General features: G+C 49.3%; 2 protein-coding genes across 6 annotated transcripts in view; one reads left to right on the plus strand and one right to left on the minus strand.

The window, feature by feature from the left end:
* The window catches only part of PC (pyruvate carboxylase), a 117462-nt gene extending 103798 nt beyond the window's left edge, over positions 1-13664 (minus strand). Inside the window, exons 1-3 of one of the 5 annotated variants that reach the window (XM_081280936.1) lie at positions 13513-13537; positions 8831-8900; positions 8524-8562 (exon numbers count right to left, since the gene is read on the minus strand). The gene's annotated coding sequence lies outside the window, so the exon portion shown is untranslated. Of the gene's footprint in view, positions 1-8523; positions 8563-8830; positions 8901-13512 lie in introns of all 5 variants that reach the window. The other 4 variants (XM_081280938.1, XM_081280935.1, XM_081280937.1 and 1 more) reach the window with 4 other exon arrangements.
* Positions 13665-26468: 12804 nt separating this feature from the next.
* On the plus strand, positions 26469-27372 carry LOC308641926 (uncharacterized protein C11orf86 homolog; the record flags this gene model as incomplete). The annotated part of the gene is made up of 2 exons (XM_081280495.1): positions 26469-26987; positions 27028-27372. 2 exons carry the CDS (start codon positions 26469-26471, stop codon positions 27370-27372), a joined length of 864 nt encoding a protein of 287 aa, XP_081136621.1.
* Positions 27373-27663: the final 291 nt, after the last annotated feature.

A 27663-nucleotide genomic window follows, 5' to 3' on the forward strand; every position in this document is an offset into this window, starting at 1 on the left:
CTTTGAATTTATCCCAGATGGAGTTCATTGAGCTTCTTGGATGTACCAATTCTTGTTTTGCATCAAGTTTGAGAAGTTTCTGGCTATTATTTCTTCAAGTATTCTTTCTAGCCCTTTCTCTCATCTCCTTCTAGAACTCCCATCATGCAGGTGCTGATTCACTTGATGGTACTCCACAGGTCTCTGAGACTGTTCATTTTCCTTCATTCTTTTTTCTTTCTGATCCTCTGATTGAATCATCTCAATTTGCCTATCCTCAACTTTGTTGATTCATTTTTCTACAACTTAGCATCTCTATTGAATTTTTCACTTTAGTTATTACACTTTTCAGCTCCAGGATATCTGCTTCATCCTTTGCCACATCTATTACTTATTGATAATCACTATTTGGTCAGGCTTTGTGGTCACATTTTCTTTTAGTTCTGTAGAAATATCTGAAATAGATGATGTAAGTCTCTGCCTATAAAGTCCAACATCTGGGCTTCCTCAGGGACAGTTTTATGGCTTACTTCTTTTCCTACATATGAATCATACTTTTCTTGTTTCTTGTTTCTTTGTGTGCTTCATAATTTTTGGCTTAAAACATGAGTAATTTTTTCAGCCACTTTTCCTGTGAAATGTGTCTTGGATTGTTGTCAGCCTTTGGTTAATTTCCAGAGCTCTGAAAAATCTGGTTTTGATGATGTTGCCAGTTTTCCCATTATTATGAAGGAGCAGCAAAACCTTGGATAAGGGGAATGACTGTACAGGTGAAAAGCTATATGACATTGGATTTGATAATGATTTCACAGACACGACACCAAAGGCAAAGAGGCAACCAGAGCAAAGACAGACAAATCAGATTCCACCCCAGCACTGAAGACCAGCGGGCGGGCAGCTCCATTAAGTGGGTAAAAAGGCAATCCACAGAATAGGAAAAAACTTCACAAATCATCCATCGGATGAGAGATCACCATGCAGAATATATGGATGACTGCTAAAACTCAGACAACACAATACCCGATTCCAAATGGGCAAAAGATCTGAATGAATATTTTTCCATATAAATAGCCAATAAACACATTAAAAGATGCTTAAAATCACTGTGAGAAACATGCTCACCTGCCCAAACTCAAAGAATGGACATGAGAGACAAAGACCAGGTACATAGAAAATGAGGATTTTAATGATGGTCTTACAAGAATCCGGTGCCTGAGGGAGCAAGCAGCATCCTGTCCCTGGTGTGCAAGGTAACCCCCTGGTTTCTACTGGATGAGTACTATGGGAGCTTTGCTGTCTCCTGTTGGGAATTTGAAGGAAAGCATCTTCAGTTGTCCTCACTCCCTTTGTTCTCTTTGGCAGAAGGCCTTCTTGGGGTGAGAGCATCTTGGCATATTCACAGTTTACCTGTGGGTCAGGAGGCCCCTCCCCCACTTCCTGTGTGTCAAGGGCAGCTCAGGTGCACAGACGGGATCTGCCACATCCACAGGCTATAGTGCTATTGTGAGTTAACTGCTTGTAACTTTCTACTCTGCTCTATTTCCCCTCTAGATGCTATGGTTTCATCCCCAGTAATTTTACATTTAAGGCTAAATGCGGTATTCTGAAAATGGACCACCGGACTTGCCATTCTCCCAATCACTAATCATTAAGGAAAAGCAAATCAAAAGTATACTGACAACACCTCACTCCCATGGGGATGGCTGCTGTCAAAAAAAAAAAGCAGACAATAACCAATGTCGGTGAGCATGAGGAGAAACGGGCCCTTGTGCACCGCTGGTGGGAATGCCATGATAAAGCTACTATGGAAAACCGCATGGGGGTTCCTCAAAAATATTAAAAATAAAATTGCCACATGATAGCAATTCCACCTCTGGGTATCTAGACCCAAAGGAAAGGAAAACAGGATTCAAAGAGATATTTGAGCAATCATGTTCATAGTGGCATTATTTGTATCACTAAATGTGGAAGGACCCCCAAGTGTCCATCAATAGATGAGCAGACATGTCCAATTCATACAATTGGAATATTACTCAGCCTTTAAAAGGAAGGAGATGCTGATACAGGCTTCAACATGAATGGACTCTGAGCACATTATTCTAAGTGAAATAAGCCAATCACAAAAAGAGAAATACTTTTTACAGTTTAGATATGAGGCATTTCCCCAAAGCTCCTGTTAATTCAGGAACTCACAGGTGAAATGATCAGGAGAGCGATAACCTAATCGATCCACCCTAGTTTGAACGGATTGACTGGGTGGTCACTGTGGGCTGGAGGAGGTAAGTCACTGAGGGCATGCCCTGGAAGGGTGCATCTTCCCTGCACACCCCCACTCTCTGCTTCTTGGCTGCCAGGAGGGGAGCAGCTTCCCTCTGCCATGCCCTTCCCCCATGAGGTGCTGCCTCACCTTGGCCCAGAGCAATGGAGTCAGTCATCTAGGGACGATCAGAGACTTCTGAAACCCTGAGCCCCAAATGAGCTTTTCCCCCTTTTGAGTGGTTCTCATCAGGTGATTTGGTTACACTAGCAAAAAAGCTAACTGAAACAACACTGTATGGTCTGACTTATATGAGGTGGTACCTAGAGGAGTCAAAATCTAGAGGCAGAACCAGGGTTGCCTACAGATAAGGTGGGTGGGGAAGGGGGACTTGCTGTTTACTGGCTGGAGAGTTTCAGTTTTGCAAGACCAAGAGAGTTCTGGAGAGAGGAAGGGTGGAGATGGTTGTACAGAAGAATGTGTTTAATACCACTGAAAACTGCCCTTAAAATGGATAAGACAGTAAATTTTATGCTGTGGGTATGGTATGGTCTGAATGCTGGCGTCCTCCCAAAATTCCCACTGAAACCTAATCCCAGTGCAGCAGTATTAAGAGGCCAAGTCCTGAGGAGGAGATTAAGTCATGGGGCCCACCCACAGAGAATGGGATAACAAAAGAAGGTTGAAGGGATCTGCCTTGTCCCTTCCACCATGTGAAGAGCTGCAAGAAGTCACCATCTAGGAAGAATGGTCCTCACAGGACACCCAGTCTAGTGATGCCTTGACCTTCCGGGCCTCTAGAAACGTGAGAAATAAATTTCTGTCTATAAATTCCCTAGCCTAAGAATTTTTCTTATACCACCAAATGGACAGTGTATATTATCACAATTTTTTAAAAATCTGAAGGGGGAGACTCCTGCAGAGTAAGAATTTCACACAGCATCCTTTCAATGCCTCCTCCACTCCAATGTCCTTTTCCTGAAGCTGCACAGGCCTCCTCTCCCACTCACATGGGGCCACGTAGGCATCAGACATCAAGGAAGAGATGAGATGTCATGATGCACTCATCACCCACCACTTCCTGGGGCCAAGCCAGTGGCCAAGACAGGAATGCAATTCCACATCTCTTTATCATCCAGACCCAATCTCCAAAAACAACTTAGTGGCACTAGCCTCTGCGAGAGAGACTGGTGGCTCTCCACAGGGAAGTCCGGGACAGGCCAGAGGCCTCACCATTTGCAGAAGGATGACAGGGAGAACAGGAAAAAGAAGGCACTAGGTCCAGCTGCCAGGATTTCCTGGTAACCAAGCCTAACCAGAAAACAAGAAATCTTCATTTCCAGACTCCCTTTCTCTTGACTTGAACAGGGGGAAATGCCAGACCTAACCCTGAAAACTGAAACTCGAATTCTAGCGCTGCAGGGTCACAGGTATGGTTTTACAACGAGTCCCTGGTCAGACCAATCACAATGTTCAGAATCCAAGTTCTTCTTATAATGTATTCAAACTCTACCTATTTTGTGATCATAGTGCATAAGAAATGAAGCCTTAAACAGTTTATCTGAATCCAGTCTCCTGGCGTAGCTCCCCAGGCAGAGAACTGCAGCTACATGAGAAGAGATTGGGCAATGTGGACTCTTCTATATAGGGCTCCTGTGCTGTGAGGCCAAGCCCATTTAAAGGTTAAATGGCAATGAATCAGGGCTCTGCCTGGCAGGCCGATTCCAAGGCCAATGGTTCTCTTGGATTATAATGCAAATGTCAACCAGTTGAGAAAGAAATCCCCAAAATTGCTTAAGAAAGTAGTGTACTACAGTTCGAAATCATGCAATAATTTCCTTATTAAGTAAGCTTCTTTAATTCCAGGAAGATGTAAGATTAACTGTAGATATGCTAAACAAAATTAAAAAAACATGTATTTATAATTATTTATAAATTTTGTGTTAAGAAATCTGGGAGTTAGGCTAGGGGTGCAGCTCAGTGACAAGGCGCGTGCTCAGCCTGAGGCCCTGAGTTCAATCCCAAGTACTGGAAAGAGAATCTGTGCTATCCATTACTTTATGTACGTTAACATTTAATTTGGTCTGTTTCAAGTAATAAGTCAGTCTCAAGGCTCCAATTAAAATAAACGGAGTAATTTGTTTAGACTTATGATTTTAGGTAGGAATTTACTAGGTTTAAAATCAGTATTGGCAGAGGACAAGCACATGAAAAGATGCTCAGCGTCATTAGGGGAATTCAAACCACAATGAGATACCACTATAGGCCTTTTTATTTTTTATTTTTGGTACCAGGGACTGAACTCAGGGGCATCTAAGCAACTGAACAACATTCCCAGCCTTTTTTAATTTTTTTATTGAAACAGGATCTCACCAGATTGCTCAAGGCAACCTTAACTTGCTAAGGTACAGAAGCTGACTTTCAACTTGTGATCCTCTTGCTTTAGCCTCTCAAATCACTGGGATTACAGGCGTGTGCCACCATGCCCAGATCTATGCCTTTTTAAATGGCTAAAATTATAAAGTCTGACTATCCCCAGTGCTGGGGAGGATGGGAGGGATTAGAATTCTCATTCACTGCTGGTGGGAATATTAAATAGTACAATCACCTAGGAAGGGTTCAACATGGAAAGTTACACAAGCAACTACTGTGTGTCCAACCACGCCCCTCCTAGGCATTTGCCCAAGACAAAAGGAAATGCAAAAACCTTCACAACAGTTTTATTTGCAATTGTCAAAAACTGGAAGCCAGTGAGATGACCAATGACAAGTGAATGGATAAACTATATAATATCCATATCATAGAATAATTACTCAGCAATATACAAAAAGAATGAACTGTTGATACGTGCAACAACTAGACATAATTTAAATAATTATGTGGAGTGAAAGAAGGCAGACAAAATAGAACACAAACTGTAGGAGTGGTTTTATGGAAAATCTCAGAAAATGCAAACTCATCTCTAGTAACAGAAAGTAATTAGTGGTTACCTGAGGGAGGTGGAGGCAAAGGTGGGGGGTAGATTCTAAAGACGACAGGTGTGTCAGCTTGTCTGGACTGTATTGATGGTTTCACAGGGACAATTTGTCAAAACTTGTGAAATCATAAGATTTAAACTATATATATTTTTTTTTAATTTATTTTTTTAGTTCTCGGCGGACACAACATCTTTGTTGGTATGTGGTGCTGAGGATCGAACCCGGGCCGCACGCATGCCAGGCGAGCGCGCTACCGCTTGAGCCACATCCCCAGCCCTAAATCATAAGATTTAAATATGAGCTACTAGTTATATGTCAATAAAACCTCAGTAAAGCTATTTTAAAAATAAAATATAAAACGGGGGCTGAGGTTGTACTCAGTGGCTGAGCACTTGCCTCGCACATGTGAGACACTTGGTTCAATCCTCAGCACCATATAAAAATAAGTAAACAAAATAAACATGTTGTGTCCATCTATAACTAAAAAAAAATTTTTTTTAATGGAATAGGAACGTTTATGAAAACTTTAAGAATCAGCTTAATGTATTAGATTTACAAGTGTTATTTAAATATTGGGGAATTTTTTAATCATGCATCCCTCATGGCCAGCTTTAATTTATAACTAACATTGGAAGAAGTATTAAAATAATTAAAATAAGACGAATAATTTATAAATTCAATTTAAAATTTTCAAATGAATCTAATTAAGTCTTCGAATGGGACCAGCATTAATCAATCACTTTCAGAGTGATTGTTAAAACTTTCTAGAATTGTAAACAGAATAGAAAGATTTGTACTTTGTTGTATTTAAGAGCTAAACTTTAAAAAGTGTAGACCTTAAAAGAAAGAATTCAATTTTGAGGTTTTATTTCTTTGCTTTGCTGGGGATGGAACCCAGGCCCCCAGCAGGTGCTCCACCACTGAGCTGGATAGATTTCTGAATTGTAATTTTAACAAATTGAAAATACATATTTTTTTCTATCTGAGTAACTTCCAAAAAAAAAAAAAAAAAAAACTTTACATTACTCAAACATCTAGGGGTAGAGATGAGGTATGGCATCCAGAATCTCACCCAAAAATGCCACTCACAGTCACCCAAAACTCACCCAGTCAGGGCTGGGGATGTGGCTCAAGTGGTAGCGTGCTTGCCTAGCATGCGTGAGGCACTGGGTTCGATTCTCAGACCTCATAAAAATAAAATAAAGATATTGTGTCCACCTGAAACTAAAAAATTTTTTAAAAATAAAATATAAAAACCTCACCCAGTCACTTAGTCTCTGAATCTGTGTTTTCTCATCTGTAAGAGAGAAATGTTTCCCAGAGTAAACAATATATTTGCTATTAATGATTTATTAATAAATTTCATACTGATAAATAGCACACTGGCCAACACATTGGCATAAAGAAATGAGCAGCACAATACCATGCTAGTAACTGCAGCCCAGCCAGATCCTGGGCTGACCAATGGCAGACAGGAGAAAGTAGATACACATATCCTCAGAGACTGAGCATGACTCAGCACAGCCAGGTCACAGAATTTTCAGCCGGTGTGGATGTCACGTCATCTCAAGTTGGTCAAGAGAGAAGCTGCCCCAGAAGGAGCCGCCTGCTAGTGATGCCCCAGGCCCGCCCCTCCTTGGCCAGCAGAGAATCAGGACAAGCAAGTAAGAGAAGGACTGCAGGCTGTGGTGGTCCTGGGAGGACCTGGGGAGGTCTCCCAACATGGTATTCAACAGCAACAGCAGCAGCAGCAGCAGCAGCAGCAACAGCGGGCAACCACCTCCCCCCATGATCACCAGGGAGAAAGCTGCGAGGGGGAGGCCCCAGCTGAGATGACAGAGACTTGGTTACAGTAACTAAGAAAAGCTCCAGGGAATTAGCTGGGCCTGGGGGACTGATGAGCCCAAAGAGCTTTGACAAATCAGATGACCTGGGAGAAGAAGGCCCTTCTTGGTGACTAATCTTCCCTTCCAACTGATGGATTTGAAAGAAACATCAATAAAAAATGACAATCTTAAAAACAACAGTGTTAGCATCTTGGATTCTGCTCATTAGCCTTCTCTGGGCTTCAGTTTCTTCAGCTCCTTAAGACAGGTGGTTTAGAGGTACTTCACTCAGCGCCCCCACCTCTCCTTGCAGGATGCAAGCAAGGGAGATGACACCCAACTCTACCAACTGAGAACGAGTGGACAGAGCAAGCAGAGAGAACAGGTGGTGGGTACCTGGTGGAGGGTTTCCATCGCATTCCCATCAGCCTTTTCTCCATCAACTTTCTAAGCAAACTCAATTGTAGGGAGGAAAACAGCTGGTGCGAGCCCAAAGCCTAGGGCAAGAGGACGGTGGAAAATCTCAAAGGAGACAGACTCCTAGGTCATGAAGGGCCCCCAGAGAAAAATCCCTAAAATACAAAGGGTGGAAACCAAGACAAGTTCCTGTGCAAAGGAATCCCCACTCCACACTGAGCATGAGCTCTGGGGAAGAAGAGCCACAGAGTTCCCAGGACACCTAGCTGTAACACAGGAAGAGCAGCTAGCCTGCCTTGGGAGGAAGGGAAGGCTGCCTGACCATAGTGTCCTGATCATAGGGAGAATGCCCGGCAGGCTGCCCAGCTGGACTGTTGTTGAAGACCAGCAGGAGACAGGTCTGAGTTTCAGTGGAGCCCTGCCAGGCAGCCTTACCATTTAGGGTGAGGACATGCAACTGGATCTCCCAGCCACCTGCAATCAGAGGGAAATCAGTATTAGGGGAAACCCTAAAAGGGCAGGTGACGAGGGCAGTGCTGCCTTGGCACTAAGTAGAGGGACAAGTCCAACTTCATCTCCTTGCCACTGTAGTTGGCAGAGGCTGGGAACACGTGTCAAGTATCTTTATAACTAGCTGGCAGAGCCACCTCTCATGCCCCAGCTGCATGCTTCTCAGAGCCCCTCCGTGCCCAGCTGCCCTCCCTCTGTGACCCCTGAAGAACGGCTCTTCTCAGAGGCAGCCCTGCCTGGGGATGCTTCCTGTGGGTCATCAGGCGCCTCATCATCCTCCCCCTGCCAGCTTCCCAAACCACACCCTTCCAGCAATGGGGCCTCCTGCTGTGGCTGGCCAGCTGCCAACTGGGGCCAGCAGGGAAACAGATGTCACTTTCCTATGAAAACCAACGAAACCCAGAAAGACCAAGCTTAAATAGAGATTTTCAAAAATCAAAGTGTGGTCTTTTTTCTTGACTGAGCTTGAGACATGACATGACAAGACTCATCTCCAGCTGCTCCCAATGAAGTCACTGCCACGTCCCACAGGCCTGGGTTCAGGCACAGGACTTACCCTCAGCGTTGCGTCAGCCCTCGAGGAGGCAGGCACTATCTAAAGAAAAAGAAAAAGTATTATTGTCACTTCTCCAGGCATGCCTGGGAGAACCTAGGAGTGGCCAGGACATAGCGATTCAGAACCAAGAGAAGATCTGCTAGCTTGCTTCCTCTTGGGGGCTCCATGGGTGCCACCAGAGCAGCACAGGGCTGAGGGCACACCAGGTATTGATCAGCTGTCCCCACCCTTTGCTTCTTGCCACCCACTCCTGTGACCCTGCAGCCTGATTCCTCCTCTGTAAAATAGGGACAATAACAATACCTACCTCACGGGCTCACAGGAGTACCCAATGCGGTAACACACGCGATGGCCACGCTGGGACGCTGGCTGGACGACTAGCAGGATTTAAGAAAAACCCTTGTGTGGTTCCCACTACACAAGAATAAGAAGTTCCAGAAACTGTTATTGTTTCATCTGAGGGGCTTCCTCTTCCCACCCACCTCCACTCAGTCCCCCAACCACATTCTCTGTGCAGCTGCCTCTAACCTCAGGAGCTACCTGTCTCCTGACTCTTGGGCTCTGGTTCCTATCTCACGATGCAACTTGACACTAATGAAGAACTGTCTTACGTGATCTGAGATGTGTCTCCTATTTCCAGACTGTTCCCTCAGAGCCTTTCCTGCAGAGGCTCCTCCCTGCCCTGCATAAGAAGAGTACAGCGTGCATTCACGCCGTGGGAGCCCAGAGGTGGTGCATGGCCACTTTCTGGAGCTTACAGACTGCTTATTTTCCAAAGGCCACATCCATCAGACAGCTCAAGCCACTGGTCAATAAATAGCAAATTGGAGACACACACCAGCAAGAAATCAAATATGTTCACAGAAAACCAGCTGCCTTGGTAGATTATGTCAAAGCTGAAATTTAATGTTTGGGGCATTCAATTCAATAAAATATTTATGGAGTGCATGCATTCACAAGGAATTATGCCAGAAGATACCAGCTCTGCCAAAAAGTGCCCAAACACACATTATTAGGGGCTAACTTTAGAAGCCAAAAGCAGAAGACTCAGGTCCCCAAAGAAGGTCTCCGAGTCCAGGGTCAACCCCAGCCAGGCCATTTCCCAGCCATGAGACTTCGAACAAGATAGTTAACCTCTCTATATGTGGGGCTTAGTAAGGCCCCTGTCACTACATAGTGAGAGCACATACAGTTTGGCTCTATTATTAATAGCAAATCATTACTTATCATTACAAATAATGATTTGTTATTAAAAGAGAGAATCCACATCCAGCTGAACAGATCTGGCCAGGCTTAATATAGGAAAGCCCTGAGTACTGAAGAGTAAAAGGCCCTGAAGAAAATCAAGTCACTGGGAACAAGAAGAGGGACACTAAGAAGTGAGTTTGGAGGGTCAGTGAATAGTCTGACGGTGGCGCCAAGGCAGAAGAGGTTACCAATGGGGTCAATGGATGAAAAAGCCCAACAGAAGGACCACGTTGGTTAGTCCTGAACGCCAAGATGAGGCAAGCTCCTCATTCAGTAAGTAAGAGGAAAGGGCTTGTTCCTTTGGTTATTTTCCATCTTTTACTATCAAGCCCTCGTTCTCTGGCAAAGCGTCCACAGCAAATACCAGAAGACAGCTAAGTGAGAGAATCCACTCAGTCAGGCCCAGAGATGGTTTCAGCAAGGGAGCAGGCAAAATGCCCCCCTTCTCAAAGGACGCCTCTGGAGGAGAAACTAGCCCCAGAGCAGGCCTGGGACGTGCAGAACAGGGCCCCATCCAAAAAGAGTATGCTGCCACTGGGAGGCAGCCAGAGAAGTCCACACTCACCTCCAACAAAAACACAGTCCCGGGTGAGGACCCGGAAAGGGCCAGAGAGGGGACTCCCTCCCAGATTCACTGGTCTCTGCACATGGTGCTGGTCATTGCAGCCGTCCCTAATGACTACTTTCTAGGTGCCCTGATGTCTACCTTGCTCTCCTCACTCATGATCAGCTTAAGACATTTTCTACTAATTTATCCAAAACTTTTACTAAGCACCCCTGTTGTTCCCAGCCCTGTGTTAGAGACTGAGGATACAAAGAAGACACAGACAGCTGTGACACGGAATGAGACATGAACCTGAGATCCAGCACTGCCACTGGTCCAGAGCCTCCATGCACAGGGTTGGGAGGACAGCCACGCAGCACGGCACATGGAGTACTGGGAGTGATACGGAGAAATGGAGGAATAGGACATGGAGGTTGTCAGAGGCAGAGGACCCACAGCAGGCTACAGGGGAACCCTCCTGGAGTGAGACCCTGGAGGGGAGCAGTGTCACAGAGACGGGTGAGCCAAGATGCAGCAGGCTTCAACAGGGACAGAAGAGGACAGAAGGTGCAGAAGGGGGCGCTGGGGTAAACTGGAGACACCTCGGATGGCAGCCTCAATTAATTAAAAAAACAACAGACATTGACCAACCACAGTGAACAGAGAGCCCTTTCCCTAAGGGCAGGGGACAGAGCAGCCACTAAGAAATAAAGGGTTGAGCTGGGGCCATAGCTGAGTGACAAGAGCGCTTGCCTGGCATGTGTGAGGCACTGGATTCAATCCTTAGCACCACATAAAAATTAACAAATAAAAAAAAGGCATGCTATCTATCTACAACTAAAAAAAAAAATTAAAAAGAAAAGAAACAAAGGGTGAGCCGGCAGGATGGCATACGCCTATAATCCCAGTGGCTCAGGAGACTAAGGCAGGGGATCACGTGTTCAAAGCCAGCCTCAGCAAGGTAAGGCTCTAAACAACTCAGTGAGACCCCGTCTCTAAATAAAATACAAAAAAGGACTGAGGATGTGGCTCAGTATACCCAATCTCTGATACCCAAAAAATAAAAAAATAAAAGAAAGAGTGAGTAGGGCATGGTGGCACACACCTGTAATTCCAGCTACTCTGAAGCTGAGGCAGGGGAACTGCAGGCCTGCCTCAGCAACTTAATGAGACCCTGCCTCAAAATAAAATAAAGTATAGATAGATAGATAGGTAGAGAGACAGATTGAAAAGCTGGGAAAAGAGCTCAGTGACAGGACCCTGGGTTCAATTCCCTGTTCCACAAAAAAGAAAGGGGTGGGGGATGGAGGGATGAGCTGGCTTAGGGTGTAACTCAATGGCAGAGTATGGTGTTCACCATGCTCAGGACCCTGGTTCAATCCCCAGAATGCAAAAAAAAAAAAAAAGAAAGAAAGAAAGACAGAAAAGGACTGCTGCTCTCAAAGAACTTAGCAGAACACAAATGAACACAACCGGAGCTCAGGTCTGCTGGTTCCCAAACGCCCAGCTGCCCCTGGATCCAATCCTCCCTGATTTACCCGCACATTAGTAAATCCTAGTGCCCTCACCTGTAGCAGCCGCTTCCCATGACCAAGTTTCTCATACCCCCTGAGAAGTACTATTTTCCCCATTCTTTTTCCTCAGCCTTCCACTTGCAGGCTCTCATTGCTTAGAACTTGCTCCTCTTCCATAAGACCTTTGTTGCTCAAATCCAATCACTGCTGCTACACTGCCAGTGGCATCAAAAGTAGGTTTACCACTCACCTCTCCCACAAAGGCTGCCCTTTTAGCCCAGGGGCCAGTCCCCTTCTCTCCCGCTTTAGCATGAGGTCTGCCCTGGTTTGCGGGCCTCTACCACACTTCCTCTTCTGGGGCATACCTTGCTCTCACCTGCTCTCTACAAACATCTGTAGCATGCTGACTTCTACTTGGGTTTAATTTTTCTCTCCTCCAACCAGTTTGTCAGCAGTTCTAAAACAAGGATTAACCTCATCACCTAAGTAACCTCTCCGCACCTAGCCTAGGGCTCTACACATGATGAGTTTAAAAGTTGAAGCCTTAAGATAAAAAGAAAAACAGAAAGCTGTAGATGCAAGTAAATAGGAAGGCTGAGCACATCCACACCCTACATAATTATTTGCATCACATACAAGGAAAGATTGACAGGAGGGAGGCTAGCCAGGGCTGCTGGTGGTAGTGGGTAAGGGAGCATGGGGAAGGCTCATGGCAGAGTCTGAGGGCTCTAGTTGCGATCTAGCAAGTGTTGGCACTTATCAGAGCCTCAGTTTTCTCAGCTGCAGAATGAGGATAATGAGCCCTGGGCTCCTCCTTTCACAAAATAAAAAGGCGACCGGATTTTTAAAAATTTCAAAACTGCCAGGGACCTTGGGACTTGGCCTAGTTCCATCATCTGTGAGATGAGGAAAGAGCTCTCCAAAGGTAAAACAACTGGCTGAAAGTATACAGGGCAAGTCACCCGCGGGGCAGGGCCTCAAGGTTCAGGCTTCCAGTCGGACGCAGGAGGGCACTTTCCAAACGCACTTTGTAAACCACTAAAAGCTGTAGAATAATGAGACTGAACCCAGCCACACCTCCTAACTGAAGGGTCTTGAATCATTGTGTCTAAGCACCTCAAGTTCACTTCTACATCTGAACCAAGTGTATCCTACGGGAGACGGAGTGCAACCACTTGGAACAAGGAAAATGCCAGCCTTACATTGCCACAGCTTCCATACAGTCAGTGAGATGGGGTCAGCTTGGGCTTGGTTTGAACCCTCAGGGACCTGGCGCGAGGCATTTTAGGGTCCAGTGCGTCAGTTTCTCCATCTGCAAAATGGGCCTGAGAGCAGGACTGTGGCAGCCAGAGGGGCGGGATGAGGTGGCGCCCGCCCGGGAGGGATGCTCACGCGGCATCTAGCCCTAGATGCCTCGCGGCGGGGTCCGGGTGTGGATAAGGGAGGGGGCGGGTCGGCGCCGGCCCGGTCCCGGCTGGAGGAGGAGAGACGGCGCACGTCGTGTCGTGTCGTGTCGCGTCGCGCTGCACGCCGCCCGCAGTCGTCCCCTCCAGCCGTCACTCGCAAAGCCCGCGCCTCCTTTGCGCGCGCGACCCTTACATAAGCGTCCCTGGCGCCGGCGCACGCCCACCAGCTCCGACCTGCCGCAGGAAGAGGAAGGTGCAGAACGCCGCGGACACTCACCTCCTCCCAGGCGCTGCAAGTCGTCGCCGCCGCCTCTACGGCCGCTGCCTCCGCTGACAGGGAACAGCTGCGGTCTCCGTGCAACCGAACTTGCTGCAGTCCCAGGCCCCGCCTCACGGACTTCCTATTGGTCCAGGCAGCCCAACCCCTCCTAGAATTGGGTAATATTCTCCGTCACTCACCACTCCTCCGCTTAGGACTCCTCCCTACGCCCACCTACCGGCACGTTTAAGCCTTGGCGCGCCACGTCAGCCCCGCCCCTCGCGTCTCCGGAGGGCCCCTGGATTGGTGGCAAGGCCAGGAGAGCCCGCCCCAGGCGCACCACCGCCTACTCTCTTGTCTCCGGAACCTCACGTGGGCAGCTCGGCCCCGCCCCCGCCCGCAATAGGCGGAAGTGGCCTGGCTCCGACACGTCGTGATTGGCTATCGCCAGGGGTGGGGACGTGCAATTCATTCACCCGGGTAGCACGTGTCTCCCCAAACCGCAAGCATAACAGATGCGCCCCGGTTCAGGCACCCCGGCCCGACGCAGATACGCATTAGCGGTCGGAGAAGAGGTCTCAGAGCGTTAGCGGAGGGTAGGAGGAAGGAGAAGATGCTGGTGCCTCCAGGGTTTACGTGACTGCGTCCTGTGGCGTCTGTGTGGGTGGTCATGGGGGTTAGAAGTCAGTCTCTGTGTGACCTTGGACATTTCCACTTCACCTCTCTGAGCTTCAGTTTTCCTAATTTGCAAAGTGGGGTCGCTCAGGACCTAGGGGTTTATAAAGCTTGGTTGAGATATGAAAGGAAAGCTGCTTAATTGGGCTCTGTGCCAACCAGAGGGTAGGGAAGTGACCCAAACAACCCAAAATTCCTGCCTTCCGGTGAGGGGAAACTAGACAAATAAACATAAAATATACAGTACATCAGACGTAATTAGGGCAAGGAGAAAAAATAACCTGCTTCCAGACTAGAGGATCAAGGACTCTAAGAACACCGTTGACTAGAAATTGAGCGCGGAGAGGGATTAAGATCCCCTTCTCTTCTCGAACTTCTAAGATCCCCTTCTCTTCTCGAACTTCATTGCGTAAAAAGTTTATCACTACAACTTCCTCGTCCTTTCTTCCACCTGTTCCGCAGGACTCCAACCCTGGGTCGATCCACCACAGCTATTTTTTTTAATATTTTTATTTTTTTTTTAAAGTTTTTGGCGGACACAACATCTTTGTATGTGGTGCTGAGGATCGAACCCGGGCCGCACGCATGCCAGGCGAGCGCGCTACCGCTTGAGCCACATCCCCAGCCCCCCACCACAGCTATTTTAGAAGCAGAATAAGAATTTAAAATCCAACCTTCCAAAGTCACGCTTTCATTAAATCAATACGCATCTCTTAAGCACCTACTTACTACTATGTGCCTGGTGCTATGCGGGGGATTGGTGGGCAAAACCCAGGCCCATCATTTCATGGAGCTCACTTTCTAACGCATCTCCAAGCCCAAAGACTCGACATAACTTTTTTTTTTTTTTTAATACAGGAAAAGTGTTAAAGCCTTGTAACCTTGTGAGGTCCCATCCCTCTCTGGACTGGATTTCCACATAAAAGGGGCTGGACTTCATACACTTGAGTCTGTCCTTCCTTGTGTGTTACACTTCTAGCACATGCCTACCTTGTGACCTCATTACTTCCTGTCTATTTTATCTACCCTTCTGCACAGATGTAAGACTTGAATCCCTGTGTCTTTCAGAAAAGGCATGACCTTGTTCTAGGGCTGGCCAATCAACAGGGTCTGTGAATGGATCTGGAACATAAAGCAGGTGGCTTCCTCCACCCAGGTTCAGGTGACTCCTACATCAACACCAACTGAGGCAGATCTGAACAAAGGACCTAATTGAGTGGAACCAGATAGATTGCTGTGAACAAAGCAGTATGGGTTCTAAACAGTTAGCCAGAGCATATACATTATCAAGTTAGATTGAGAAACAAGACACCTTGCCATCCAGGCTTTCTCCTTCCCCAAGAGGACAGGGTTGGGAAAGTATTCCATTCCAAGCCAAGAAAACTTTCTAGCCAACAGCCTGGGTGAGGAGTCTGCCATGGCTGGAGCATTTCTCAGGGTGAGCTTCAGATCTTTACTGGCAGAATCTCTTTGTTACAGAGTGCTGACTGGAGATGCAGATTCCTGAGCCCCACCCCCATGGTCTTATTCAAATTAACCAGATGCCTTAGAGGGACTAACAGAGTCACCTAGGTCACTGAGACCCAACGTTGGGAAATGAGATCCCCCCCCCCTTTGCCTTGCTAGTTTTAGGAACTTTCCAAATGGTTCTGAAGTGAATCAGTGTCGAGACCCGCAGAGAGGCCTACTTCCCAATGATAAGAATCTCCCTGTTTTTTTTAAACAAACAGATTCCTGGACCCACACCCATGGAGCTAGGGTGGGGCCCAGGAATCTTTTATTGATTTTTTTAACCCCCACTAATTCTGGAGATCTGGGAAGCTTGGGGACTTGGCTAAATTCCCAAGAGGGGGTGGCAGAGGAGGGCTGGCCAGGAGTTCAGCTGTGGTGCTCAGGCACAGGCAGCAGGATCTCTCAGGAAAGAAGTGTGACATCCAGCAGCTCAGAGGCTCCTGTGAGGCTGGAAGTGCAGCTCTGCCTTCTGCTTCTTAGTGTCTTCCACTTTCTGGAAGGTTCTTGGTTGATTGGTTGGTCGGTCTTCTGTTCCCCTCCTCACATTTGAACATTACCTCTCCAACAGTTGAGTTTAGCACAGAATAGGTGCTTAATAAATAGTGGGTAATGAAAGCAGGGGAGACATCAGCCCACAGTTAAAAGGACTGGAGTAAAGGGGACTGCCTCAGAGGCCCAAGAGTCCAGCAGGAGGTTGAGGAGTCCAGAGGACACCACCTTTAGCCTGGAGGGAAAGTTAAAGAGACAACGACCTGGAACAGGTCAGGTGGGGTGGGAGTGTGTTTGCCAAGGGGCAAATTGGGAGGAGGGAGACTTCAAGAGTGTCCCTGGGCCAGAAAGGAGGGAAAGAAGATTCATTCACGCCACAGCTTTCTCAGGAAAGATGTCCTGAATAATGAGCAGTTTCCCCAGCCCCACCCTGCTCCCGGACCAGCAGGAACAGAGCCTGAAATGCTTGACTTCAAAGCGGTGTGGCTCTGTGCTAGAGATGATGGATGGCCAGGGGGGTTATGGAACTCCAAGGAGGGGCCCCTGACCCTAAAAGAGGGGCCTTAGAGGGCTTCCTGGAGGAGGTGATGACTGGGCCAAGTCCTGAAAAAGAGAGAGTTTATCAGGTGAAGATATTGATAAACAAGGCCCCATGCTGAGAACAGGCCCAAACTAAGACAGGAAGATGAGGCGGGGGAGGGGCATGGTGCACTGCATACTGCTGGGCCCAGGGAGGACAGCTCCCCAGCAAATTCAGGAAGCACAGTGGGGGAGGCCAGGAACAGTTAGGAACAAAGAAACTGGAAGCATCCAGGTGGAAAGGGAGCTCCCAGACAAAGCCATGGACCCCTCAGAACATAGCAGATGCCACGAGCCCCCCAGTGCAGACCACCCTCTGAGTTTCCATTTCCAGCTCAGAAGCTGGGCTTCACTCTGACCAGGACAACCCAGATGAGGGGGATCTTCCCTCCTCAGATGATGAATGAGGGCTGTCCAATTTCTGGTGGCTGGAACCTTAGAGGGCCTGGCTGCTGGGTTAACCCTCAGTGAAAAGACAGGGCAAGGCCACCAGGCCCTCAGGAAGACCCATTGCTTCCCCTGGGATGGACAAACACCCTGCACAGGCTGGAACTGTGTCTTCTATTCTGTAGCACAGAAGCCTCCAGGTGACAGGGCAGAGGCAGTCCAAGGGTAGTTTGATCTGCTTTTTATTTATTTATTTTTCATAAGTTTTCCTGCCTCAGGTCCTTGGGGGGACCAGGCTGCTCCACTGGGGCTCCTAGCCTGGTTCCCATGCACAGCTACACTAAACCATGGGGTGCCTGGTTGATGATAAGGAAAAGGTGGCACTTTGGTGATAAGGCCTCTCTCTACCAGCACATGACCGGGCAGGCAAAGCATGGCTTGGGTCACATCCCCGTTCACCCATCAGCATGGAGCACATGGGCAATGTGGGAACTGCACAGCGATGAAAGGCGGTCCTGTGCCCTTGCCCAGGTGCAGTTTTGGGGTACTGAGCCTAACTCCCCACACTTTGTCCCTGTGGTCTCTGTTCCTTTAACCTTGTTGCCTCCCACCCCTAGGGACCTGTCCTTTCAGTCTGGACAGTCCCACTAGACCACAGAGCCCATCAAGGGATCCCCACAAGATACTCAGACCATCGCCGGCCGAGGTGGAGCACAGCCTTCATCTCCCCTGTGCTCTTGGGCTGCCGAAGTCTCTGCCAGTTCTGAGATCGTGCTTCTGTTTCCACCCCTCTGAACGGGCCAGCCCCAAGAAGCAAAGGAATGGGTTAGCTCCTCCCAAACCTCCTCCCAAGTTTTATTGGGGCAATGCCAGCCAAAACAGTCCCTGTACTTGCCCCTGCCCAGACTCTCAGCTGCAGTTAACATTGTCATTTCTGCCATCTCTCCTGCTTTGCCCACGTGCCCAAATCCCAAGTCCTCAAACCCGTGGGAGACTCCCCACCATGGGTCCAGCCCTTTACCAGGGTGCCAGGTCCATTCAAAGTCACTGGTCCCCAAGATGGGACAGAGGAAGGGGACGCACCTCCTTACAGTCCAAGTGATAACTCTTTGGATTCTCCCAGCAATCCTCTAAAGTAGGGAGGGATGTTGAGGCTCCAAGAACAGACACAACCTCTCTCCTGGTTGCACAGCCAGGGACCCAGTCAGGGACCCCCAAGCACCACATTTTCTGCTCCACTCGCCACCTTAGACCACCCAGGAAAAGAGAAAGCAGAAACTGTGGAATCAAAGGAAGAGCTTTGTTTCTGACTTTGTTTCTGAGATCTCTGTGAAGATAGTACCTGGTGAAGCCAGATTTACAGATAGGTGGTTAGCGTAGTCAGGTAAATGGGGTTTCATATCGAGTAAGATGAAGACAGAGCCCATCCCTAGGAAATGTGAATGAAGCTAATCCAAAAGCAATCCCAGCCCAGATTACTCCTTTGGTCCACCTGTCCCCCACCCTTTGGGTCTTCCCACCTGCATTCCATCACTGCAAGATAACAGAACAAAGGACAGGAATCGGGAAAGCTGAAAGTAGACCTTAGCTATAAAAGAGGGAAGACCTCACCCTTCCATGGATTCCACCTCTTGGGTCCCCTTCTTCCTCCAGGGAGAAGTCTTTTGCTGTCTTTTAATAGTCAACTTTCCACTCTACCCTTGCCTCCGCGTGCCTCTCTGGCGTTATACTTCTACCTCAGGGAAGCAAGGACTCATCACCGGTACACAGCGGGAACACTGGAACCTGATTGTACAGCCAGCTTCTCCGGGCCCTTCTCAGACCTGACTTTGCGGTGGACTTGCCATGGGGCCTGGTGGTTGGTGCTTCTCAGAAAGGCAAGTCTGGGGCTCCCAGGAGACCTGCCCAGCTCCATTCTACAGATGAGGAATCAAGCTATTTGGAAAAGTTCAAGAGCACCTGAGTTACTGGCTCTGCCTCCCTGCACCTATTGAGCTCAGGTTCTCTGCCACTCAAAATAATCCTTCCCTAATTCTTTGGAATGCTGTGGCAATTAAACACAGCCACTTTCAGGAGGCCCTCGGTGCAGTGCCTGGCAGGGACAAGTGCCCAGCACCTGGGAGCTTTTATAACAGTGTTTAAGTAATAGTGTTATTTACCATTCACTTTGATTTCTCCAAGTGATAAGGTGGCCAGGTTCTGGCATTGAAATTAACAGCCTGGTATTCCAGCTTCCTGTGGGGACATGAAAACCGAAAAACTGGACAATGGTTTGGTACCATTGTTCTGAACTAAAAGAAAGAGGGCACCAAATTACAGCATATTAGGAGTCGCTCAGGCAAAGAGCAGAGATTCATTATTGAACATACTCAAACAGTTTTAAGTTAAACATATGTCTGCAAGCACTGGTCATATTTTCAAGGAGAAAATCTAGTGGCATTAACCATTGGGCTCATAGTGTAAAGGGCGATGGAAAAGCTCCGTAAACTCAACAAGCCAAAACAACCGTTTACCTTTATTAGCAGGACCTTAGCAGCCAGTCACAGAGGAGAAGGGAGGAGGGGGGAGGGGAGAGAGGGAGAGTGAGGGGGAAGGAGAGAGTGAGGGGGGATAAAGAGAGGAGAGGAAGAGAGAGGGGAGGAGGGAGAGGGGAGGGGAGGAGGGAGAGAGGGGAGGGGGGAGAGAGGGGAGGGGGAGAGAGAGGGGAGGAAAGAGAGAGGGGGGATAAAGAGAGGAGAGGAAGGGAGAGGGGAGGAGGGAGAGGAGAGGGGAGGAGGGAGAGTGAGGGGGAAGGAGAGAGTGAGGGGGGATAAAGAGAGGAGAGGAAGACAGAGGGGAGGAGGGAGAGGGGAGGGGGGAGGGAGAGGGGAGGGGGGAGAGAGGGGAGGGGGGAGAGAGAGGGGAGGAGAGAGAGAGGGGAGGGGGGAGAGAGGGGAGGGGGGAGAGTAAGGGTAAGAGTGAGCACGAACAGGGTATTGATATTTATGGGCTTAACACAGGATGAGGAGGAGCAAGGCGAGTGGGCTGTTACTTCTTCATTGGCTGAGAATTCGCGCCACTTCAGGGATTGGAGGTGCGCCATTCAAAGTTCGAGCCATTCACAGGGATTGGAGGTGACAGTTCGAGCGCCATTCAGTGCTTCTTGGACCTGAGCTCCGGGAAGAGAAGCAGTCTGGGCGCCATCTTTACCAACACATAGTTCTGTGAATACCCAGACTTCACCCCCAGAGGGTGGAGCACAGTTCATTTGCTGAAGACTCCCCGTGCTAGCCAGGCTCAATAGGGCTGCACCCCAGGTCCATCCCAACTGTGCCTCTGTTACTTCATCTGAACAATGGGGTAAGGCTTCTGAGTAGAGGGCATGCTGCTCTCCTGCTGCCCCCCAAGGCCTATCAGATTCCCAGGTCAGATTCTCAAAGGCCTGGAGATGAGCTTCATGTCTGACTTCCCCAGGGCGAACCTGGCATGTCCCCAGGCTCTGGCCATCTGCTCCACTCTCACCTCCACCTCCTTCGTGCCTGTGAGGCTGAACCCCACCCCACCACCTCCTTGAAGAAGCCCACTGAAGCCAGATTTAAAGTTAGGTAGTCAGTGTAGTTAGGTAAATCGGGCCTAATATCGAGTGAAATCTAAAATGGAGGCCATGCCGAGAATGACTCAGGGAAAACACAGGACAACTCATGGAATGTTAATGAAGTACCGAAAAGGCCCTAGGCCAAAGTCCACCTCAAAGAAGTGTTAATGAACAGCCCCCAGCAAACTTAAAGATAGCCCATCACAAAGAAGTGTCCCACCCCTCGGGCCTTCCAACCTACATTCCATCCCCAAAACTATAAGAAGGGGAGACAACCGCACTTCCACGGATTCCACCTCTTGGGTCCCCTTCTTCCTCCGGGAGAAGTCTTTTCTGCTGTCCTTTAATAAACTTCTAATTTCTACTCTGACCTTGCCTCGGCGTGCTCTCTGGTGTTATTCTTCAACATCGGGGAAGCAAGGACTCGTCACTGGTCAACAGCGGTATCACCACCTGGATTTGTTATCCTTGAATTCAATTCGGGACCCCCCCAAAACCACTAGAGACCACCAGAGACAAAGAGGTGTTTATTGTGAGCTAGCTCTGTCCTCCGCACGCACACAGCAACCGGTGACACTGAGAGGCCCCGGAGCCCAGGGTTTGCAGCAGTTTTATACACTCTTTGGGGAAGGCAGGGTCTTCACATACATCATAGCATTGAAGCCAGATTTAAAGTTAGGTAGTCAGTGTAGTTAGGTAAATCGAGTCTAATACCGAGTGAAATCTAAAATGGAGGCCATGCTGGGAATGATTCCAGGAAACGCAGGACAACTCATGGAATGTTAATGAAGTCCTGAAAAAGCCCAAGGCCAAAGTCCACCTCAAAGAAGTGTTAATGAGGGCTGGGGATGTGGCTCAAGCGGTAGCGTGTTTGCCTGGCATGCGTTTGGCCTGGGTTCGATCCTCATCACCACATGCAAAACAAAGATGTTGTGTCCGCCGAGAACTAAAAAATAAATATTAAAATTCTCTCTCTCTCTCTCTCTCTCTCTCTCTCCTCTCTTCTCTCTTCTCTCTTGAAAAAAAAAAAAAAGAAGAAGTGTTGATGAACAGCCCCCAGCAAACTTAAAGATAGCCCATCATAAAGAAGTGTCCCACCCCTGGGCCTTCCAACCTACATTCCATCCCCAAAACTATAAGAAGGGGAGACAACCGCACTTCCACGGATTCCACCTCTTGGGTCCCCTTCTTCCTCCGGGAGAAGTCTTTTCTGCTGTCCTTTAATAAACTTCTAATTTCTCCTCTGACCTTGCCTCGGCGTGCTCTCTGGTGTTATTCTTCAACATCGGGGAAGCAAGAACTCGTCACCGGTCAACAGCAGTAATAGCATCTCTTAGCAAATCATCACCCACCGCGGGAAAATCAAACAACAACTCTAAAACACGATTAGCACATTCATTGGCGGGAACAAGTTGGATAGGGGTGTTTGGTTAGTACAAGAGGGGGATTCGTTTGAACTGATTGGTTTAAGCCACGAGGGGAGTACTTGCTGAAATACTTGTTTTCCCAACATGTTATCAACCACCATAAACTACTGGGAGGGTCATCTGGCATCCCAGGTATTTTCCCTTTCCCATGCTGATTGGTGGCTGCCAAGGGGTTGCTATCGGTCCCCACCTAGCCTGGTTGAGTCAGGGACACCTGGCGCAGCAGATCTCTCCAGTTATTTGCAGATGAAGAACTCAGCAGGGTGGATATGTGCCTAGGAGTGCTCTGTGGGTCTTTCCAAGGACAAGGGTCATGCCTCCTTCCTTGGACAGGCTTTGCTCTGAGGTAGAGGCTGGTTTTTCAGATTCTCCTCAAGGATGCATCCTCCTGCACTTGGCATCTCCCAAGGCACTTCCTTAAGTGTCTGAGAATCCCTCCTTTCCCAGGGCAGAGATTCTACCCGCCTCACTCTTGGGCCTCACCCAAGGTCTTGCGAACAACGTGCAGACACAGATTAACAGCACTGGCTGCCTTATGAGAACTCTCCGGGGAGCCTGCCCCTGTCCGCAGCCTTCTCCCATCACCACAACCTTAAATGGCATCCATCATTCAGGAAGTCGATACTAGCACGTGTCATTAATGTCACACTTCTCTCCACATTTAACTCTCTCTGAAGTAGGGCTGCGTGTTCCCATGAGTGGGCAACAGGTATTCTTTCTTAATGGGTGTAAAACAACGCCGCCTTTCCGTGGGTGCCATCTAATCCCCATTTGACAGCTGAGAAATTGTAGGGACATGAAGGTAAGCCACTTGCCCAGGCCTGTAGCTAGTTCCTGACAGGGCAAGGCTCTAGACTTGGGCACGTCATGGGCTGGGAATGAATCCTTGTTCTGCGGGGTAGGCATGCTCTCCAAGGGCCCGGCCACTCCAGCCTGCTGGTGTTCACATCCTTGTGTGACCCCCTCCCCCGAAGCCATGATGACTTGCTCCTGAGGAACAGAAGGGATGGATGTCCCCTCTGAGATTAAGCCCAGGGAGACTCTGGCTCCCGTCTTGCTCCCCATCTCTGGCTGTCCCTTGCTTGCTCTGATTGAAGCCAGCTGTCACATTGTGAGCTGGTTTTGGAGACCTAGGGGTAGGCAGCCAACAGCCAACAATGACCTGTGAGGATAGAATTCTGTGTCATGGTAGGAGTGAGCCCAGAAGGTCATCCATCCTGTGGGACCCTTGAGAGTAGTCCCACTGAGCCACGGCCAGTTCCTGACCCACAGAAACTGTGACATAATGTGTCCTGCCTGAAGCCACTCAGTGTGTTGTAAGCCTCTAAATGTCATTTAAGCTATCAGGTTTAAATTAAATCCATGGAGGGATTAGCTCCAGAACCAGCAAAAATACTCAAAACATAGTGCTTAAAACCAAAGGAAGGGCTGTGGTTGTGGCTTAGAGTAGAGCACTTGCCTAGCAGGTGTGAGGCCCTGGGTTGGATCCTCAGCACCACATAAAAATACATACATACATACATACATACATAAAACAAAGGTACTATGTACAACTAAAAGAAATAAATATTTAAAAAAAGAGGGGTTGGGGTTGTGGCTCAGTGGTAGAGTGCTTACCTACCACATGTGAGGCCCTGGGTTTGATCCGCAGCACCACATAAAAATAAATAAATAAAACCAAAGGAAGAGAAGGAAGCAATACATTTTAGTCCCTTGGCCTGCACTCTTTGCCCCAGGAGTCGTTTGTCACACAGCCATGGACGATTGATCAATTCCGATATTTAACACCAAGTATTCACTGTGTTGGGTACCAGGGCCACAGAGAGGGAAAAGATTTTACCTTTAAAGGATGCCCAGTCTGGTGGGACAAGGCGTGGGTGTGATTGGGCTCTGGTGGGTTGGGGACCACCCACCTGACACAGCCCAGAGGGGTCAGCAAAGCCTTCTGGCAGGTGTCACTCACAGAACCAGGTGTTGAAAGGTGAGCGAGAGCTGGCCAGGTGAAGAAGGCCGGAGGATGGGAAGAGAAGGACAGGAACACCTATTTTCTCCTTGTCCTCAGTGGATGGGGGAGATTATTTTAAGACTACGCATTTAGCAAGAGGGCTTGATGGGAGCCATCCAGCCCTACGCTTCTCCCAGCCTGTGGGTCAGCAAGCTCTTCCTGGCTCGGGCTTCAGAGAGAGCAGGACGTGCAAGAACAGCACCGCCGAGGCCAGGGCCACAGAGATTCTGTGATGGCTTTGTTGCCTTGGGACCAGGGTCAGGGTGGCCTGTGGGTTGAACACTAGGAGTGTGGGCGGGGCTGGATAAAGATGCCTGGGATCCTGTCAGAATCAGCATTTGGGACAGACTGGGGCGCAGGGTCCATTCTCTTTATAAGTTCCTTGTCTTAGCTCCTCGGTCAGAGCTGAGTCTGTCAGACATTAAGACAGGCTTTTCCCAAGGATGGCCCAGAAACTCAGAGGGAGGAAAGAAGGCCAGGCCAGCCCCTGGGGGGGAACTGTAGAGCAGAGCCATGGGTCACAGCCAGCACTTCCCTGACCCACGGCAGGCAGCTCTTGCAGCAGCCTAAGCATGGAGGAGGCAGGGGCCTGGCTTCTGGTTCTGCCTCTGCTGCTGACCCAGGGGCATGGCAGGGCCAGGGTAGGGACAGACCGTAGAAGCTTGTGCTTTAAAGCCAGGCTGATCCACTGGGAGTCTAGCTCTACCATTTACTGGGCATGCTCTCTGGACAGTGCTTGATTTCTGTGAGCCGCAATTTTCTGGTCTGTAAAATGGGATGATAAGCTAAGCATGCTGGCATACTCCTGTAGTTCCAGCTACTGGGGAGACTGAGGCAGGAGAATCACTTGGGTGTAGGAGTTTAAGGAAGACCCTGTCTCAAACTAACAACAGCAAAGGATAATAATGCCCACTTCATAGGGCTAGCATGGTGTTTAAATGAAATCCATGGAGCTCTTGAACCAGTGTAAATGCTCAAAATGCTCAAAACATAGTGGACAAAACTAAAAGGAGCATGGCCCGAAGTGGGAGGTCCCTCCAGCCCTCAAATTCTATGATTCTCGGGAAACTGCTGGCCTAACTTGGGACCACTCTCTCTTTCCCCTGTCTCATGAGAAAGAGCTGCTACTGGTAGTCTCACTTGCAGAGATGTCCACATTCATGATTTTGTCTCAGTTTTTCAAAGAACCCATTTTACAGAGGGGAGACAATGATCAATACCGCCAACTCATTTTTATTGAGCACTTGCTGTGTACCAGACCCTGTGGGACACATTTAAGCCACAGAACAATTGCCTGAGGAGCTCTGTTACTGAAGTGGGGGCTCATGGGTCACAGAACTTTAAGCGCTAAAGCTGCAGTTTACCCATAGGCACTTGGTCCTGGGTCCTGGCAGCCCAGCTCTTAACCTCTACACTGTCCTGGAATATTGGGGCAGAGTTAGACTTGGAAGAAAACCAGGCCTCCTGATGCCTGGCCTAGAGCTGTTTCTCTTTCTCTTATTCTTTAACTTTTTTTTTTCCTAATGTGGTAAAAGATTTACCATCTTAGCCTTTTTATTCTTTATTTTTTTTTTCAGTCGCTTTACTACTGAGCCACATCTCCAGCCCTTTTCATTCTTTGTAAGGGTCTTCCTAAATTGCTGAGGCTGGCCTCAAACTTGTGATCCTCCTGCCTCAGCCTACCGAGTTGCTGAGATTACAGGCGTGCGCCTCCACGCCCAGCTCCATCTCGGCCAGCGGTATTTGAAGTGGATGGCTCAGTAGTATTGCATTCATCCACAATGTTGTGCAACCAACCTCCAGGGCCCTTCTCATCTCCTAAAACTGAAAATGTATAACCACTAAACAATGAACTCTCCATTCCCTCTGCCTCTGGTTGGCGGCAGCTGCCATTCTACTTTGTATCTCTATGAATATGGCTCTTCTAGGTTGGAGCTGCCCTGACTCATAAAAGCCTGTCTCTGCTTTGCTCTTGAGTCATCTAGAATCAGTGTCTCTGAGATGCAGGGACCTGGACAACCAGAGCCGCGCTTAGAGGAGGCCAAGCTTTTCCAGAATGGGTGGTCAGGGAGGGTTGCCTGGAGGAGGAGGAGAAACAGACGGGAAGATCCAGGCCTCGGGTTTACACTTCTTGTTCCAGAAGATGAGGAGGTGGTGGGGAGTGTGACTCAGGGATGCTCAGCCCCTGTGGCCTGCCCTTTGGTTTATGACAGCCACCTCAGCAGCAACAACCTTTGCCCCCAGGTGAGCTCCGGTCAGATGGGTGGAGGCACCAGGCCATCCTAGAGGGCCAGTGGCTTGCCGAGAGGCTGAAGTGTCCAGAACCATGGGAACAGGGCTGCGCAGCCAGTCCTTGCGAGGACCCTGGCGGCACTCCTACGGGAAGCTCCAGGAGCCCTGGGGAAGACCCCTCAAGGGCCAGCTCCGCCGGGCAGTGAGCCTCAGACAAGGGCATGAGAAATCCAGGTCCCAAGGCCTTGACGGAGGGGCAGACGTGCAGAAAGTCCCTGCTCAGAAGAGCCAACCTGCGGGGAGAGGGGAGGACACGGAGCAGCTCTCGGAGCAGCTCACGGAGCAGCTCACGGAGCAGCTGATCCAAACCCCGCCGAGAGGCTGCCGGTGGTGGCTGAGGCGATGCCAACAGGTAAGGGCCAGGGCTGAAGGACCGGTCATGGAGCGGGCAGCGGGGGCGGCCCAGGCTCCCAGGTGGGTGCACAGCAGGCAGCGGACCGGGAAGACGCACAGCTGCCCAGGAGTGAGGCGGGAGCGAGCTCCTGGGAGATGGCGGTCCGGAGGGTCCTGGAGGCTTAGTCCCCTGGGCACTGGGCAGTGGCTGAAAGTTTTAGGATGGGGCGGGGTGGGGTCATGGTCAGAGCTGTTTTAAGATGATCAGCGCGACATTGTCGTGGGTGCGTGAGTGGAGCAGGAGATCGGCCGCCTCCTGCTCCTTGAAGAAGGAGAGAACGGATCCCTGGGGCGGGGGGCGCCTCCTCCTGCTGCGGAAGGGTCGCCGGCGGCGGCGCTTCTCTCTCTGGGGTCTACCGCCACCTCGCGGCTATGGCTGGAACAGCACCAGAAGCCCCCAGCTTGGCCGTGGGCCTTGGCCGCTCAGCTCCCCTACCTTGGTGTTCCAGCAGGTGAGGAGGAAGTGGGACAGCTTTGTCACCAGCATCCCCAACGTGACCGTGAGTCGGCCAGCCTCCCAGAAGCTCCCACTGGACAGCAGCTAGAGGTGCTGGAAATAGGGTGGACCTTGCTGAGCCCCACGGGACTTGCCTCTTCATGGCTCTGGATGGTCGGCCTCTGTCACCAGCTCTCGGGAGCCCCCGTGTTGCTGTCCACCTTGGCTCTGTCCCTCCCACCCCAACCCCAGCAGAGACCCGGTGGGGCTGAGGAGAAGGCTCGGCTCTGCCCTTGGACGAGGAAGCTGTGAAGGTTGGGGAACTTGCTGGGAGTTGGGGGTATCGCGCCCCAGCCCCACACAAGACCTGTGCCCACTTCAAGACAGAGCTTGGTGAAGC

Source organism: Spermophilus citellus (genome assembly GCF_964194105.1).
Source record: "Spermophilus citellus genome assembly, chromosome: 2".
Lineage (NCBI taxonomy): Eukaryota > Metazoa > Chordata > Mammalia > Rodentia > Sciuridae > Spermophilus > Spermophilus citellus.